Source organism: Pseudopodoces humilis, chromosome 13, assembly GCF_049639895.1.
Source record: "Pseudopodoces humilis isolate 2021_Gansu_Grassland_sample_001 chromosome 13, ASM4963989v1, whole genome shotgun sequence".
Classification (NCBI taxonomy): Eukaryota; Metazoa; Chordata; class Aves; order Passeriformes; family Paridae; genus Pseudopodoces; species Pseudopodoces humilis.
In genome coordinates, this window is record NC_142212.1 from 14,570,001 (window position 1) to 14,585,730 (window position 15,730).

Here is a 15,730-nt window from a genome sequence, read left to right on the forward strand (position 1 = left end):
CTGACCAAATACCGGTTGGCTCTTACTGTGCTGTTACCTCAACAGGGAGGCAGAAATAGAATTAATTACATTAGCATACGGGAGTTGTGATGTAATTCTCTTCTTTATTCTGGGAGGGAAGGAAACCTGAATTAATTACTATCTGACTAAAAATTACAATCCACTTCTTTAAGATAAGGAAGTTTTCTGAGGAAAAGAAAAAAAGTCAGTGTTTTACCCTGAGGCCAAAAGCAAAGCTGACAGCTTAAACAGACTCTTGAAAGAGCTCAAGGATTGCTCAACCTGGAAGCAAAGGCTTAAGAAAACCTGCCTGCAGATCTCCTGCAACCCTGAGTTTACGTGACACTCAGCAGAACAGAATTTGCCTGAAGACCTGCCTGGAAACCAGACACGTAGAATGCAAAATTCTGCTGGATGAATGAGTTGAAAACAAAAAAAAAAAGGGACACAGTTGGAAGCAAGACAGAGTTCAAAAGAAACAGCAAAAATACTAAAGGGCTCTAGACCAACAATCCAAGTGCAAAGGATCTGGGATTTCACCACAGACCACTCACAAGAGTACAAACATTGAGTCCTGTGCTAAAAGAATTGAAAGTTTCTGCCTCAGAACTGCTATAAAGAAAGAACATAACACATACAAAGGGTCTGTAGAAAGAGAGGACTTCTTCCATCACTGGCCCCATTCCACTCCATTGCCAACTGTAACACTGCAGAAACACCTTGAATCAGAGTTCAAGCAGGAACAAAAGCACATCCCCTCCCTGCACCAATGAAAGACCACCTTACAAAGTCAGGCTCTAGCCACAGTACCAGATCCCTAACACATCCTTCCCCAGGCCTCCTCCTTGGCCATGGCACTGATAACACACTAACAAATGCCCATTCTGGCAACCTCAACCTGACCACCCCTCCAAGCACATGGGAACATGGTGACAAGACCATCTCCTGCTTGTGCCATGGGTTCACCAGTGACTTCCCATGCAGCTGGCTGGCATTAGAAGAGCAGGCTGGTGCTAATTATCATGCAGGAACAAGATGACAACCATTGCGCAGGCAGCACGGGGCATCTGCTTGCTCAAGACACAGGGTAGCACACTTCTGCTCTGGTGGTTCCCCAGTGTCATGTTCAGTGGGAAAGGTTGTTACAGTTACTACGAAAGAGTAATCTATTACAAATTACTCATTAATGCAACTGAAAAATCAGTGACATATTACTGAGTGTGCCTGTGTAATGCTAGCTCAGCGGCAAGACTTGGTTCACACTGCTGGTTTCTCCTGTGCTTTGTACTGGACCCTTCTCAGCACAATTTACACACAGAGCTTCTCTCCTCCTCACCTGGACCACCTGTGGCTTCCCTCTGTGGAGCTGCTGTGCCTGGCCACACACGTACTCTCCAGCAGTCAAACTGCTGTAACACCCAACGAAATACCAGCAAATTTGAGACACTTCTGCATCCGTTTCTGGCAGGTACTGGGATGTGCTAAGCCTGCAGGTTGTGTCCCACAGCATCTGTGCTGATAATACTTGGTGGATTTTGGAAAGCAGCTTCAGCAGGTGAGTCACTGGGCTTTCCCACCTCTGTCAGCAGTGGGTGGGGGCACAGTCAGCATGGTGCAGGTAAGACCTGCTCTGTCCTGCACTCATCTGAGCCTGCTTCCAAAACCTCACCACCTCAGCACAAACTGCTGGAAGGCCTCTTTGCTGGCTACAGCCCCTTGGCTCCCCTCCAGAAACAGGAACAGCTCTAATCATCTTCCTACTAGTTTGGCACCATCAGAGTGTTATTGCTGCTTCTGCATGAGGAATTTTGCCTGTGGTGGATATTCCTGCTTTAAATGCTCTCATTAAGGAGTGAGGGCTTTGTGCAAGATCCTCACATGCAGCCCCAGAGCCCAGGTCCAACACCAGCCTTGGGATGGGCACAGCTGACCAGCAGCAAGTGAGGGAGCAGCTTGCACTCACTATACATTCAGTTGTTGGTTTATTCATCTCAGCCCCAAACAGGTCTTGAATATAAAAGAATTATGAGAAATGAGGCAAGAACAGGAAGGTATTTAACTAATGAAGCTGTGAATTGGAAGCGCAGATCAGCCAAATGAAGGCAGTGGGAACAAAGAAGGAGCTGCCTCAAAAAGTTCAGTCAGGAGTCCTGCATGAGCATCACAGTAAAAGCTGCACAGAATTTGCTAAGTTTGGAACAAGAGCTGGGCAGGCAACAGAAGTGGGGTGATGAAAGGGCACAATAGTTGCAATTATACTCACGGACACAGGGGAATTGTGGCTCAGTGCAACCAAGCAGGTGGAGGCCACATCTGTCCCAGAACAAGGGGTGGCCAACAGGCAGAATGATTGTGAAGGTTCAGTAAAAGGCTAAAGCTATCACAGACCCCAACAAAGCTGGAAGAGAAGAGCTCCAGAGAACTCAACAAACAAAATATACATACAAATACATATATATACACATCAGTGGCAAAAAAACATGGGAAATGTGATAGAAAGGAGAAGCAGCAGAAATAGACATAAAACCCAGAGCAAGGGGCAGCCTGAAGTGGTTTATTTAAGTGATGACCAAAGGCTGTGTCCTATTGGCATCTGGAGCTGGACATCTCTCTGCAAGACCAAACCTTGAGGGTTTCACATGGAAAGGGCTCACAGGTCTGCTCCTGGCAGAAGGTCCCACTGGATGGGGGCTTGGGGAGAGGTGCTGCTGGCCTCACGAAAGCGGCTGCATGCTGACGCAGGATGCAGCTCCGCGCCTTTATCACTGGAGTCAGATTGTTCCTCCGTGGGGCGCAGGAAAGCTGAGCTCTCCGGCCTTGCAATGAGCCACTTCCTTTTTTTCTTTTTTTAGGATTGCAATTTCTTTTCTCTTCCTCCTCCACCTCAAGAAAGCGGATATTTTAATAATTGGGTCGGAAGAGCTTGCTATCCTGAAGCGATGGGTGGTAGTGGTGCTGCACCTACAGTGACATCATGCTGTCAGCCTGGCCAAGTCCTCATCCCGTCAGGGCTATTCAGAAAAGCACAAATTATTCTGCCAGATCCCCAGCCAGATGACAAACTGATTCACGGCACTAACTAAAAGAAAAGAAGGAGAGGAAAATGCACCATTTCCTCCAACTGAAACTACATTAACCTGTTACCCCAAGGAAAACTGTCCAAAGCTTTTCTTGTGGCGGCTGAGCTGTATGCCAGACGGCTGAAATGCATTGCCAGAGACCCCAATGCTGTGCTATGAAAGTTCATCTGCAGAGCACAGCTTCCATTTGATATCCATCAGCATTCAGAGGAAAAAGATCTTTTTCCAGAACACCTGCAGAGTATCTTTTATGTCAGGACCTAAAACTGTTATTAGAAACTTCTAATTAAAACTTAACAAAAGCAAATACCTGGTTTTCTAAGCTGACCTCAGGATGCTGAAAACTAAAAGTAAGACCAGGGAGACTGCCGCAAATAAAAGCTTTTACACAATCTGTTAGTCAATTCACAAGGGAAACTTTCCTGAATACCTCAAGAAGTCTAAAATTACATCATTATGGCAAGGGCACACCAATATGTTGCTTATTAATCATTTCCAGGAAGATGACAATCAGAAAGTCATTCTTAATAGCACAACTGCCTGGCAACATGGGGTACCTTAGATTTCCCTCACATGAATTTCCTCTTCAAGCAAATTTCCACCCCTGCCAGAAGCCTGCAAACCAAATGCACAGTTTCACATGTTCTTCTGACAAAAGACTGGATTCACACAACACCCTACAACTATGACTAACTCCCAAACTCTCATGAAACCATTCTTCTCTGGTAGGAGTGAGAGACACACCTTGTCTAAAACAGTGAGTGATGCTAGATTTCACATGTTCACCTCTGCTGCAAAGACATGCGAGACACCTTCTCTCACCAGATGTAACCTCAGGTAGGGATGCCAGGATTCAGCATTGCCTAAACTGCTCTGAACTTGCTCCTTAAATGAAATAACCAAGACTTGTTCACCATACATGTACAGCCAGAGCAGAACAGCACCTTTCAAAGGATAGCACCTTTCAAAAGCTTGGACGATGACAAAAAGAACAGACGGTAAACAGGAGGAGGTGGAGGGAAAGAGGAGAGGAAGTCAAATAAGACTCTCATGTCTATCTGGAACACTTCAGCGTGTGTTTGCGAGGTAAGAACTCCTTCCTCTACTAGATGAAGCAACTGAGAAGAGCAAGGAAACAAAGGCAAGCAAGAAGCAAAGCATACTAGAACAAAGGAGGAAGAGATATACACCACATTGGTAAAATCACAGATGGAGTATTATTCTTGTGAATTATAATACAGAAGAATAATGGGAACTATGATACAGTGGGGTGAAATGCAGCAGTCTGTTACAGCAGCACAAGAGTCAAGTCCACAAGCAAAATTCAGAGCCCTCCCAGCTACCTTTGATTCAATGAGTCCTGTGATCTGCTGCTCCGTTCCTCCAAGGGTTACTGATGCAATGTGCCAGATTCCGTGTTTCTTTCCAACTGTTCTGAGTCTCCTGCATCTGATCTCAAAGAAGGGAGCAGAAACAGCTGGAAGAGAGAAACCAGAATGGCATATTCCAGCAGCAGCCCTTGGAAGAACAATCAATGACAGCCTTGTGAGAGGTGCCACTGTACCCCTGGCACATACGTTTGCATGTGGACGTGGATTCACATGTCTTCTAGAAGAAACACACATTGCTCTGGTGGTCACAGAGTATCAGAGCATCTTTGGACTTAGCATGATTAGTACAAGCTGAACAGACTGACAGCTGAACAGCACAGCCACAATCAAAGTCATGGGCGCCAAACACGTGCTAATTGCAGCCTAATTTGGGCCCCATACTTCTCCTCCAGTGATACCTTTACTTCCTGAGCAACTCCACCTACTTTGCATCATATGAGCAGCTTGCAGCCCACAAGGGAACCCAGTCAAGGTCTACTCTGTTTAAGCTTTAAAGTTTCTGCAGATCTAGCTGCAGGCCAAAGGAGGAGGGAAAAACAGCAGGTGAAACAGGAGACCGAAGGAATAAGCTTCTTCAGAGAAAATTTAGGTATTTGCTGCCAAAGGGGAGGATTAGTTGTGAACATCAGGAAGTCAAGGAAGCAGAGAGCAGCAGGAGGCCACTGCAGATAATAGGGACAGTAGGAGCAAGGCTATTGCTCATCAAGACACATGAAGGGGGAGAGAAAAAAGCTTGTGCTCTTTCATATGTGCAAGGACTAGAAAGCAGGAGTGAGGAGGTCAGGGAGATGGTGCTGGTGGAGGAAGGGCCATGAGGAAAAAAAAAAAAAAGCCTTTGATGAACCATGGAAAAGTGATTAGTAAGGGAAGAACTGTCAGGGTTGGTGTTAGAACCTCCTCATTTCCACTAGAAAGAGGTAAGATGTGGCAACTCACAGTCAGATTTGGGGAGGGAAGACCAGGAGCACAGCAAGACCAAGACAGAGGATGTCATTTCAAGGACAGAGTATCAGACAGAAAGAATAACAGATTAGGATGGTTGGGAATTACATGTAGGAGAGAAGAGAAAACAAGTTTAAAGGCTTACAGGATACTTAAGGCAAGACAGACCAAGAGTTCTCTTGCCAGCTTTACATCAGGAATCAAAGGGAAACTGCAACACTTTTTCTGACCGCAACTTCCTTATAATCAATTCCTAGGAAGCACGGGTGCACCACATCTCTCCAGGACAGCATTACTGCCACAAGCCCAGTCCTAGCACTCACAGCACTATTTCTAGAGGGGTCCCTCGACTTCACATCCCTTCTTTCCCATACAAACCTACTGCCTTTTAACTGCAAATAGCACTTCCAAGCATCAAGTCATTCAAGGCAGTAACAAAATGAGTACCTGGAGTATCACAAGTCTGCCCGTCCCCTGAAGAGTTGGTTGGAGATGTCCGGTGCCGGTAGACAAGATGTGGTTTATTGTGCTCTTCTTCATACTCCTGTTCCTCAAGCGATAGGAGTGGCTCTACAAAATAGTCCCCATCATCAGACTTGAATGTGCCTAGCTGAGAGGGACCAGAGAGAGGAACAGGAGGTCAGCTTTGCGCGATGACAAGCCACCCAGCAGCACTGGCAAGCAGCTAATGAGGGAGGTGTGCCTAGTTCTGTGGTAACCCATTGAAGGCACCAGCTGGAGCTCCATCTTCAGTCACATTCCTTGCACCCACCCTGGGCTGCACAGCCATCCCACTGGTGCTGACAGAGGGCTAATTACTAACCCACAGGCAGGGAGCATGGGGGCAGGTCTGCCAGACCCTGTCCTTATGCCAGTGATGATTATTAAGCCTGTCCTGCCCGAAGAGTGATGGTGCTGCTGTGTGCAGGAGGCCCCAGTGCAACCCCATCATGTGCTGGTTTCACGCAGCATGTCTCCCTGAGACAGGCTTTTAACCCACATATGAGGATCAGAGGAAGGTGTCCAGCTAGTGAAGTCACTGCTTATGAAAAGACATCAACACTCCTACTTGCATACAACTGTGAATGCAGGTATTTGGCGGGTAAATAAAATATCCAAGACAAAACATTCCGCAGCCATCCCATACTGGCATCCATGGCCACTACCCAGGAGGGAAGTCACACACATGTGCTGTGCCCAAGCTGATGTGAACACATGCACCCAGAGGAACTCGTGGACCGAATGAAGCCAGCAGAAACCTCCGGGGAGACCCCGGGATTGGCACCCCGTGGGACGGAAAGACAGACAGAAGAGTCAGCCCTTTTAAGAGCTTCTGCTCATCCCGGTGCCAACATCCCTGCAGCGAAGAGCACCCAGCTGGGGTACCAGGGACTGGGACATGCCCCTGGTCCGAGGTGCTGGGTGGCTCCGGGGTCAGCGCTGGTGGTAAGCCCGCAGCCACGGGCACCCCCGGGGAGAGGCGGGGGTCCGTGCCCGTGTCTGGCCCGCGGACCGCCCGCCCGGGTGTCGGTGGGTGGCACTTTTTCCCCAAGACGCGCGGAGCGGGAGAGGCGCACCCAGGAAGCCGAGCGATTAAGAGCGGCGTGGGAGAAAGCCCCGGCCGGGGCGGGCCGGAGCCGCCCGCCGCGGCGAGGGGAAGGGGCGGCCCCATCGCTCCGCCGGCCCGGCCTCCCTGGCCCCGCTCCTCCCGCTCCTCCTCCGCGCTTCCGCCCCTGGTCCTCAGCGGGGCGGGGCCGGGCCGGCGGCCGGGGCGCGGGTCTCACCATCCCGGAGCAGAGGCTGATAACGGCGGTGAGCCGAGGCCGGGCGTTGACGTGGCCCCGGTAGAAGCAGTGCTTCACGTCGGCGTCGGCCGCCTCGGCGTAGAGGCGCCGCTGGTCTGCGGCGGGCTCTCCCAGGAGGCTGACGGTGAAGAGCGGGGCGATGAAGGCCGAGCTGGCCGTCAGGTTGAAGAGGAACTGCTGCCCGAAGGCGGACAGCCTGTAGTGTGCCTTCGGGGAGGAGGCGGCGGCCGCCGTCCAGGCGTCGGGGGCAGCACTGGTGCTCCGCCGGCGCCGCCTGAAGTGGACATCGGTGGGGAAGGGCTCACCGAACTCATTCACTCGGGTAGGAGTCACGATCTCGTACTCGCTGAGCTTCTCCAGCAGCTGGGCTGCGAGGGGACAGACGCATATGCCGCTGAGTGAGGCGGCCGAGCCCCGCGGCCCCGGGCGGCGGCAGCGCAGCACTCCCCGCGCCCCTCCCCGAGCACCCCCTTACCTTGCCTGGGGTGCAGCTTCTGCCTCCTCGCTCCCGTCCTCAAGCCGTCGATGAAGAGCGTGGTGAGTGCCAGCGCCAGCGGCGCCAGCTGCATGGTGCTGCGCGCTGTCCTCGGAGGAGCAGCCTTCCCCGCCTCCGCTTCTTCTCCTCCTTTTTCCCCCCTTTCCCACTCTTATTTTTTTTTTTTCCTCTTCTCCTTTCTCGTGGCCCCCCTCCCGGCCCCCGGAGCGCTGCCGCGGGAAGGCGCAGGAGCCGGGCGGCGTTAGGGGCGGGCGGGCCGGCGGGGCGCGGGGCGCCGGGGGCCGCGCATGGTGCGCGGGGGGGGACGGGCCGGGGTGGGGCCCGACGGGCCGGGACAGGGGAGCCGCCGCCCGCCCGCTTGCCTGCCTGCTCTCCTTCGCTTTCCGCCTCTCCCCACGTCGGGCTGGTGGACGAGAGCCGCCGGGACTCAGTTTAAAAAGGGGCGTGCTCCATAGATCAAGGGGGAAAGCCCGCCCTCCTCAGGTCCCCCCCACTCCAGTGTCACTTCGTTGCCGGCGAACGCCGAAGTCCAGGTTTTGGTTAAGAAAAGCTGGAGCTGGACGGAGCGGGCGACGACTCCGCGCACCCGTGTCCAGCGCCCGCTCCCCGCCGGCTCCTTCGAAAAGGCTTTAAAATCCCAAAGTAGCCCGGGCAGAGCGGCACCGGCAGCTGTCTGCTCTGCCAGGATTTGGTGATGAGCCACTTTGTCACTCACTGGGAGGAGAGCTGAGTTTTCTTACATAATTAACGTTTAAACTTTTTTTTTTTTTTCAAGGCAGCTTGAAGAAGTGGACCAGCAATTGAAGAATCCCGTGTGGCACTTCTTATAGCAGTTGTTTTCTTCTGCATTTCTCAGATAAGAGGCAATTCAAGCAACTTTTGTTCAGGATTAGATTTGTGTTGTGCACTTTTCAGGCACCCTGAGGGAAAAGGAAGATTATATCCTTATCTGAGTTTGTTTTACAGTGTGAAAGGTCTCTGTAAAAATTTAAGACATCCTTTAGAGCTAAATGTAATTAAGCGTTGTCTTCTACCCCTTCCTCAAATCAAAAACCCCAGGCTTGATTTAAAAGGCTTTTAAACCTTTTAAGCATATAAGCAAGGCAAAAGAGAAGTCTGGAAGTTCAATTTGCACTTCCATAGAAGATTTCAAAGTTCTTTACATTCTTCGCTCAGCTTTGGGACAAGGCACAGAAATGCTGGTATTTTCTGTAGAAAGGGAAAATTTTAAAATAAAAATCAATTCAGAATCCAGTTCTGGGCAAAATGGCACCTCCTGACTCTTCAGAACATCTGGTGAAATCCTACAACCTCAAGAATTCGGAGTCAATTATTAATTTTGTATGATGAATAGAAAAGAGTAAGTGAAGCATCACCTGCAAAGCCGTGCATCTTCAGCCCTGCGACTGGCTGGCCAGGCTTGCAGGGCTGGGAGGCAGAGCCTCAGCAGTGCAGGAATCTCCAGGATTGTGGAGACCCAAGTCAGCACACCCTTAGGGTGAGGTGTAATGGCACATAACCTCCCTGCGTGGCGTTGTGCCCATGCTTATAAACCAGGTTTAATTAAAATCTTGGATATTTACCGTGAGATAACTCGCCCACATCTCTCTGAGCTGCAGTGCTTGCGGAGCAGCCTGAGCCCTGACCACTTACCTACAATGTCCATATGAACCCCAAAGCTTTCAGTCTTCACAGAGGGAGGTACACACAGTGCGCTTGGGATAATGCTCCAGAAATCATGGCAGAAGGAAGGGTAGGCTGTATCCCAAACTCAGGTGGGCATGGACACATTTCCCAGGAGTGCCAGGGGCAGCCTGTGCTGCCAGTTGGGCATGTGGAGCAATACTGAGCTGCCGATCAGCAAAGGGGGAGTGAGGAGCAGTGAACAGAATTGCCTGAGGAAGGAGAGGTGAAAAGCTGAGCATAGCATTCTGGCTGAGTCAGAGGGAGGGGAGGAGGCTTATGTGGAGCTAGTCCTGCTGGTGTCCTGGGAAAGAGGGGTGCAGCTTTCAATCCTCAGATCGGCATAGTGTTGGGGAACAGGTCTGGCTTGTCTGGGTCACAGAGTACCCCAGGGTATCCCCATCTCCCAAACATCCTGCATCCCACCACTCTTTGCCTCAGCATCCCCTGTGCCACCTCAGGTGCTGGTGAGAGCTCCCTTGCTTCTGTTCAGCTCACTGTCACAGGAAAATCTATCAAAATTTTGTTTGTTTTTTTTTCTCCTTAGTTTTCTATAAGGTGACCAGTTAATTTGGCTCTGGGATGAGGTTTGACAGAGCTCAGGACCTGGCACAGGGTGAGAAGTGACAGCACATACCTGTGACTTGGTTAGAACTCTTTCCTTTTTGGCACTGAGCTGAATGGAGCAAGGTTGTTTTGTGGAGCATCCTCACAGCCCCACCCACTAATCTGAAAACACCAACCTGACAGAAGGCAAGAAACACAACTCTATCATTCAGAAGAGGGGATCCAGCTCATGGGACTCCAGTATGGGGCAGAGTTGGGAGCAGTCTGAAGCCTCCTGGGACCAAATCCTGGTCTTGCAATATCACTAAACATACATTTATGCATGCCATGCAGCATGGCATGACTTCCAGAGCCATTCCCATCAATATCCACAAGTTGTATGTTGTGTGGCATTTTTAATCTTTACAGCTGGAGATTAGGAAGTGCAGAATGAAAGCTGTACTGTAAGTAAATAGATTATGTGGAGTTTAGAGAAACTAAGCTGCAATCTTAAATTCAAATAACTTTCCTATTAGGAAGGATCTATTAATACTTAGGGTATGGTAATTGTGCAGACTCCAAGTCCTCATCCAGTCAAAAGTAAGCCTTAAGAGCCCATACCTACCCATGGAAAAATCCCCTTAAAACACTGGGAATTTTGCCTATGTAAATACTGCAGAACTTGAACTGCAAATGCCTCTTTTATAAACTACGAAATCAGAGCTTGATCACAACAGCAAAACTTTAGTAAGAAATTTAAGGCAGTGCACACTGCTGCAAGAATACACTTGGAACCCAGACTTCCTGAGGTTTTGCACTGCTTTTCCCCCTTGTTACCATTTCTTTTTCCCTATAGGTGAGGCCATCCCCAGTACTAATCTTTGTTCTTTGTGCCTCAGCCTCTCTGGGTAAGCATCATCTTCCTTTTCCTGCTCCATCCTCTTGCTGGCCCAACGATTATCCCACAAGGCAGACAGTTCCCCTTTGATGGTTGCTCCTCAATGCTACAAGATATCTGAGAACAGCCAACTTTCCTCCTTCTGTCTAATCTGTGTGGTCAAAAAGTGAAAGATTTCATTCTCTTCAAACAGCTGACCACCCTCTCCTGCCTCTCTCATTTCATCTGCTGGTGCTGGTAACAAGGATACCACTCTGGGCTGCCTTTCTCTTTGTTTTGGAAGCTCTCATAAAGGCTTCTCTTTAAAAGACATTTTCAGCAGTTGTGTCAAAGCTGGATTTTTAAGTTGTAAGTCTTTCACATTTGTTTGGAGGGAGTGAAACTTGCAAGTTCTTAGTGTATACTTAATTTTCAAACTTGTTATCTGTGCCAAGCCAACTCTTTTTGGTCCTCGTTAAAAGGATTTAAATACACTCATCTACTGTAGTCCTTTAAGCTCCTGCTTCCTCCCTGGGGTTCTGTTCTTACCCCATGTAGTGTGCTGCTGCCATCAAGGTCTGAATCACTGGGTCGTTTGGGGACTTGTTCCCCCAACCCATAGGAGGCTGGGAAATGCTCCCTGCTATTCCCAGCAATACCAGCACAACACTGCTGTCACAACTTGTCACCTTTGGGCCCATATCCTGGTCCCCATTTTAGGGCCAGTGGCTGAGGGAGATGTGAAATGATGTGCCAGGATGCTGCAGAAACATTGGTGCCATTCCACTCCCCTGAATACTGAGATGTGCACACTGAGGTGACTAATTCAAGGTCACCCAGGGAAATACTACACAAACATCCTTCATCTCAGTCCTGGGTCAAACTGTGCAACTCAAACATCTTCCCCTGTGTCCTGTGGGAGCCAACCATTGCTCTGCACAGAGGTGTAAGGTGGGGCACAGTGGACTCACAGATATCATCCCTCCTCTTTGCCTGGGTAGGGAACCACCATTTGGGAACAGAAGGTGGAAGAGGGAAAGCAAACGAGTCTGTCACACTGCTCCGCTTACAAGCAAGGAAAGTGGTGCTCTGTGTGCCTCAGAAACAACTTTGACCCTGGAAAACAGATACACGAGTAGGAACTAGGGACTGGGTGGGAGGAACAGCAAAGCCCACGTAGACACTGCAAATGTGTGGGATTCTCATCTTCAGGTCAGCACAGATGGACATAATGATCCCTTGAGGCTCTCCACTTGAAACTGCTGGTTCCAGCTTGCCCCTCCCCTGCTCCCAGCATTGCTGCTGATCGTGCACTGCTCTGCTCCTTCTCTTTACACCTCTTATCTGCCACGTGGAACGTGCTCAGGGAAGCCCAGCTTCTGGGTCTGCAGTCTGCCAGTTCCTTTGGCCTAATAAGCAGTTATAGATCCCATTGCCCTTTTAATACAGGTAAACCTAGGACAGGTCCTAAAGTAGCTAAGAAATATTAATTCTGACTCTTCCCATTTCAAGCTAAACATTATATTGGTTTATCTTTTGTGTTTGACATGCTATAAATCAAACAGGACTTGAATACACTCCTCATGACTTTTGATATTATGTACATGTGCATCTCTGCTGTGTTCCTGGTGCCTTTGCCAAAACATTAACAGTAATACTAGGACTAAATAGAGCAGATGTTCTGTAATCCCACACCAAAAGGCAACCTGGGGATGTTGGAAATTATGCGGGTACAAAAAGCTTTATCCCTCGAGCCATGTACTTTTGCTATATAAACAAATTATCATAACAGTTCTGTGAGGTGTCACCATCACCTTATGAAGAGGAGACTAAGATGATTGATTTGGCAAAGAACATGGGGTCACGGAGCTCTGACCTCATGGTAGTTCCACCCTCCCTCTCCATTATGTATGCAGTCTAAGTGTATAATGTAATATTTCAGTGGAGGGATCATTAAACTGTAAAACTGTATATTAGGAAGGTTATTTTCATTCTTTCCCCAAATAGTAGATTGTCTCCATAGATAACAAAATACAAATATCCAGTTAAGCGGGGAAAAAGCTAAGGAACTTTACAGATATCAAGTTCTTTTACCCTACACTCATTGATTTCCCTTGGGGTATAACAAGGTACTCAGCTAAAAGCAAAGATGTCTCCCTGGGGGAAGTCTTTACAATGTTGTATTTGTATTGTGGTAGGAAGTCTCTATCAGTTATAAAACCATCAAAAAAATTGTCAATGGCCAGAAAGTTGGGAATGTTTCAGGCCTAATCCAGTGCCTGTCAAAACTCATCATCAAAACTTCCACTGACTTGGAGAAGTGCAGAATCTCTGTCATTTCCAGGAGCTATTTTACAGCATCACATCTTGCTCATTAATATCCGCCTGACAAGCATATATAATATCCAGTATTTCTTTACCAAGATGCAACAGCTTGAAAAAAAAACCCATTTATTTTTAACTTAGAAAAATGTCTGTGCTTGCTAAGTTTCAGTACCCAAAACTAGGATGTTTTAAAATTCTTCTCAGGTAGCTGAGGGTTCACAGAACAGATGGACACAGGGAGGAAGAAGATAATAACGGCAGCCCATCACTTTGTAGCACTGCTGGTACCACATCATTACCACAGCCAGAATGTGCAACAGACCACAGCCATTTTCCCCTCCATGCTAAATGATTAAGAGGTGCTGCTTAGATGTGATGCTTCAGATTTGTCAGCAGTCTCCAACTCGCAGGGTATGTTGAGGAAACAGCTCTCTACTTATAAGTGCTCCTGTACTCTTACACCTCTGAAAGCAGCATTGATAAGGAACAGACTGGAAATGCTTAGTGTGGAAGATTCAGCATATAAACACAGGACAAAAATGCAAAAAGAGATTTGGTCTCTCCCCAACTATGCTGTGTTTGCCCTGGATGAAGAAGTGGTGAACAAGTTCTATTTTTAGCTGCACACACTGTGCTGTCTCACGATGGCTGTCGCTGCCTGAGCAGCTGGGGACACCTAACACAGGATCCCTCACTCTGGTTTCTTCCTGAACTACTACTTTGCTGTCAGGTGCCTGCAGCCTTGGCTTTGCTACTTAACTTCACTATCAGGCTCCACTTTTGCAACCAAAATAGGGGACTTAACAGTAATAAGTTTCTTACAAGATAGAGTTTAGGTGATATGTTAAAAAGCAGGACGCAACTAAGGGAGAGCAAACTCTGTTTCTTTGATCTGCAAAGCTGAAACAAAATAGTCTTTTTCTTCCCAGCTGTTTCCAAAGCCACCTCTGCTCTATGCCTTCATGCCTTCTCGCTCACTAAGTAACTTTTTTGATGGCAGTGGCTGTCTAGGAGCAAATCTGAAATCCATACGTTCCCCTCGCAGGTGCAGGGAGAGGTAAAAGAATGATGTGAATTGGCCGCAGCCTTCCTAACCACATTCATGTCATGCCACTCTGGCTGGGATGCCGGAGAGAGAATTAATGGAGTGTAAATCCATGTTTGGAAATCTCCAGCCTCTCCCTGTAACTCCTTCATTCCCTTTGCAAACCACAGGAAGAGGGGATCTCCCCAGAGAACCACAGCTGCACATTTTGGGTCTTGATTAAAAGTAGTGGAGAATTCACACAACCAGGGCTGCTTGTCTAACGGGTTCAGAGTGAACTGCGATACTTCCAAGGGAATCTGTAGTCCTGAGACTAAACCCTGTGAGCAACAATCCTCTTTTAAAGTTATTGTATGGCTTGGCTACAGAGATAAGGCACCAGATGGCTTGGGAAGAATTTTTAGGAGAGAGTCTGCTGGTATGCCTGGAAGGATCTTGAGAGTTTACGTTTACAATAGACCATTTCTTTGGAGACAAATGTTTGTCAGGAACATCAGTTTTAATTACTTAAAATGTATGCTGTTTCCAAATGCAGACAGTGTTAAGAGGAGTTTTTTGTTGTTTTTTTTATTTTCCTGAAGAGAGGACAGCCAACAGAAATCCCTTCCTTTATAGGTAGCAAATTGACTTGTGAGACTACTGTTACGCAGTTTTCATCACAATGCCATCCTGCAGCACCTTCTTTCACTAATGAATTGTTCATAGCACAACTAGGTCTTTCTTTTAATCTGTTTTCAGCCAATGAAGTAAGCAGCTAATTTTGTCAACTCCAAGCACACAAGAACATGGGTCAGGCCCTCAAAATTCCCAAGACTTTTCAACTGAGCCTTACTTCGCCTTTTGCATGCAAGGAGGGATGAGCTGGGACAGGAGCCATAAGGATGCCAGTAGGAATAAGCAGCCTGTCAGTAATCTCAATGTTGCTTTCACACATGCACCTTCTAAATCCAGGTGTGATCAATTTGCAGTAAGGATTATAGCTCTATTATCCCCAATATTGGGCTGAATTCAATGACACCAGGAACTGAGCTCCTGTATCCCCAGTGTGAGGGCATGGCATTTCTTTCCCAACCAGAAGCGTTACCCAAAATTATCTAAAGGGTTTGGACCATTTGGACCTTCCTGAGAACCATGGTCCTGCTGGAGCTCCTCATCACTTGCAGGTGCATGGCAGACCCAAGGAGAAGTACATACCAAGGCAGCATACTTTATATGTCTGGAGGTGTGGCAGCTCTGGTAAGGGGGTAATTTCCTGCCCTACAACACATGGATGTTGAGATATACATGTCATGTTTTCAGACCTTTCAACTCTCTCATTACAACATAAATAACATGAACAAATTCTGGTGATGGGAATCAGGCTCAAGTTTGTAAGCCAGCTGTTTCCATGTTGTCTCCCTATATTTTGTCATCTTAAATATTCCTAACCTTTCCATTCAGAATTTTTAAAGGGACAAAGCATGATTTGGAAATGACTGTAACACAAGGATATTTGTTGACTTATCTGACATTGTTTTGACATGTCAGGGCCTCCTAGGGG

At 48.0% G+C, this 15,730-nt stretch overlaps 1 protein-coding gene and 1 long non-coding RNA gene across 9 annotated transcripts in view; one reads left to right on the plus strand and one right to left on the minus strand.

Moving 5' to 3' along the window:
• The window catches only part of ADAMTS9 (ADAM metallopeptidase with thrombospondin type 1 motif 9), a 79,536-nt gene extending 71,594 nt beyond the window's left edge, over positions 1 to 7,942 (minus strand). For 7 of the 8 annotated variants that reach the window (XR_015773710.1, XM_005522011.3, XM_014251677.2 and 4 more), the window contains exons 1-3: positions 7,694 to 7,942; positions 7,198 to 7,586; positions 5,861 to 6,023 (exon numbers count right to left, since the gene is read on the minus strand). Coding sequence is in view for 6 of the 8 variants with exons in the window: in XM_005522011.3 (XP_005522068.1) it covers positions 5,861 to 6,023; positions 7,198 to 7,586; positions 7,694 to 7,787 (646 nt within the window). In the remaining 2 variants the exon portion in view is untranslated. Of the gene's footprint in view, positions 1 to 4,423; positions 4,554 to 5,860; positions 6,024 to 7,197; positions 7,587 to 7,693 lie in introns of those variants that run through there. The other variant, XM_088061966.1, reaches the window with a different exon arrangement.
• LOC102099686 (uncharacterized) lies at positions 7,406 to 11,318 on the plus strand. The gene is made up of 2 exons (XR_001331421.2): positions 7,406 to 7,540; positions 8,490 to 11,318. It is a non-coding gene; the product is annotated as an uncharacterized LOC102099686 (long non-coding RNA).
• Positions 11,319 to 15,730: the final 4,412 nt, after the last annotated feature.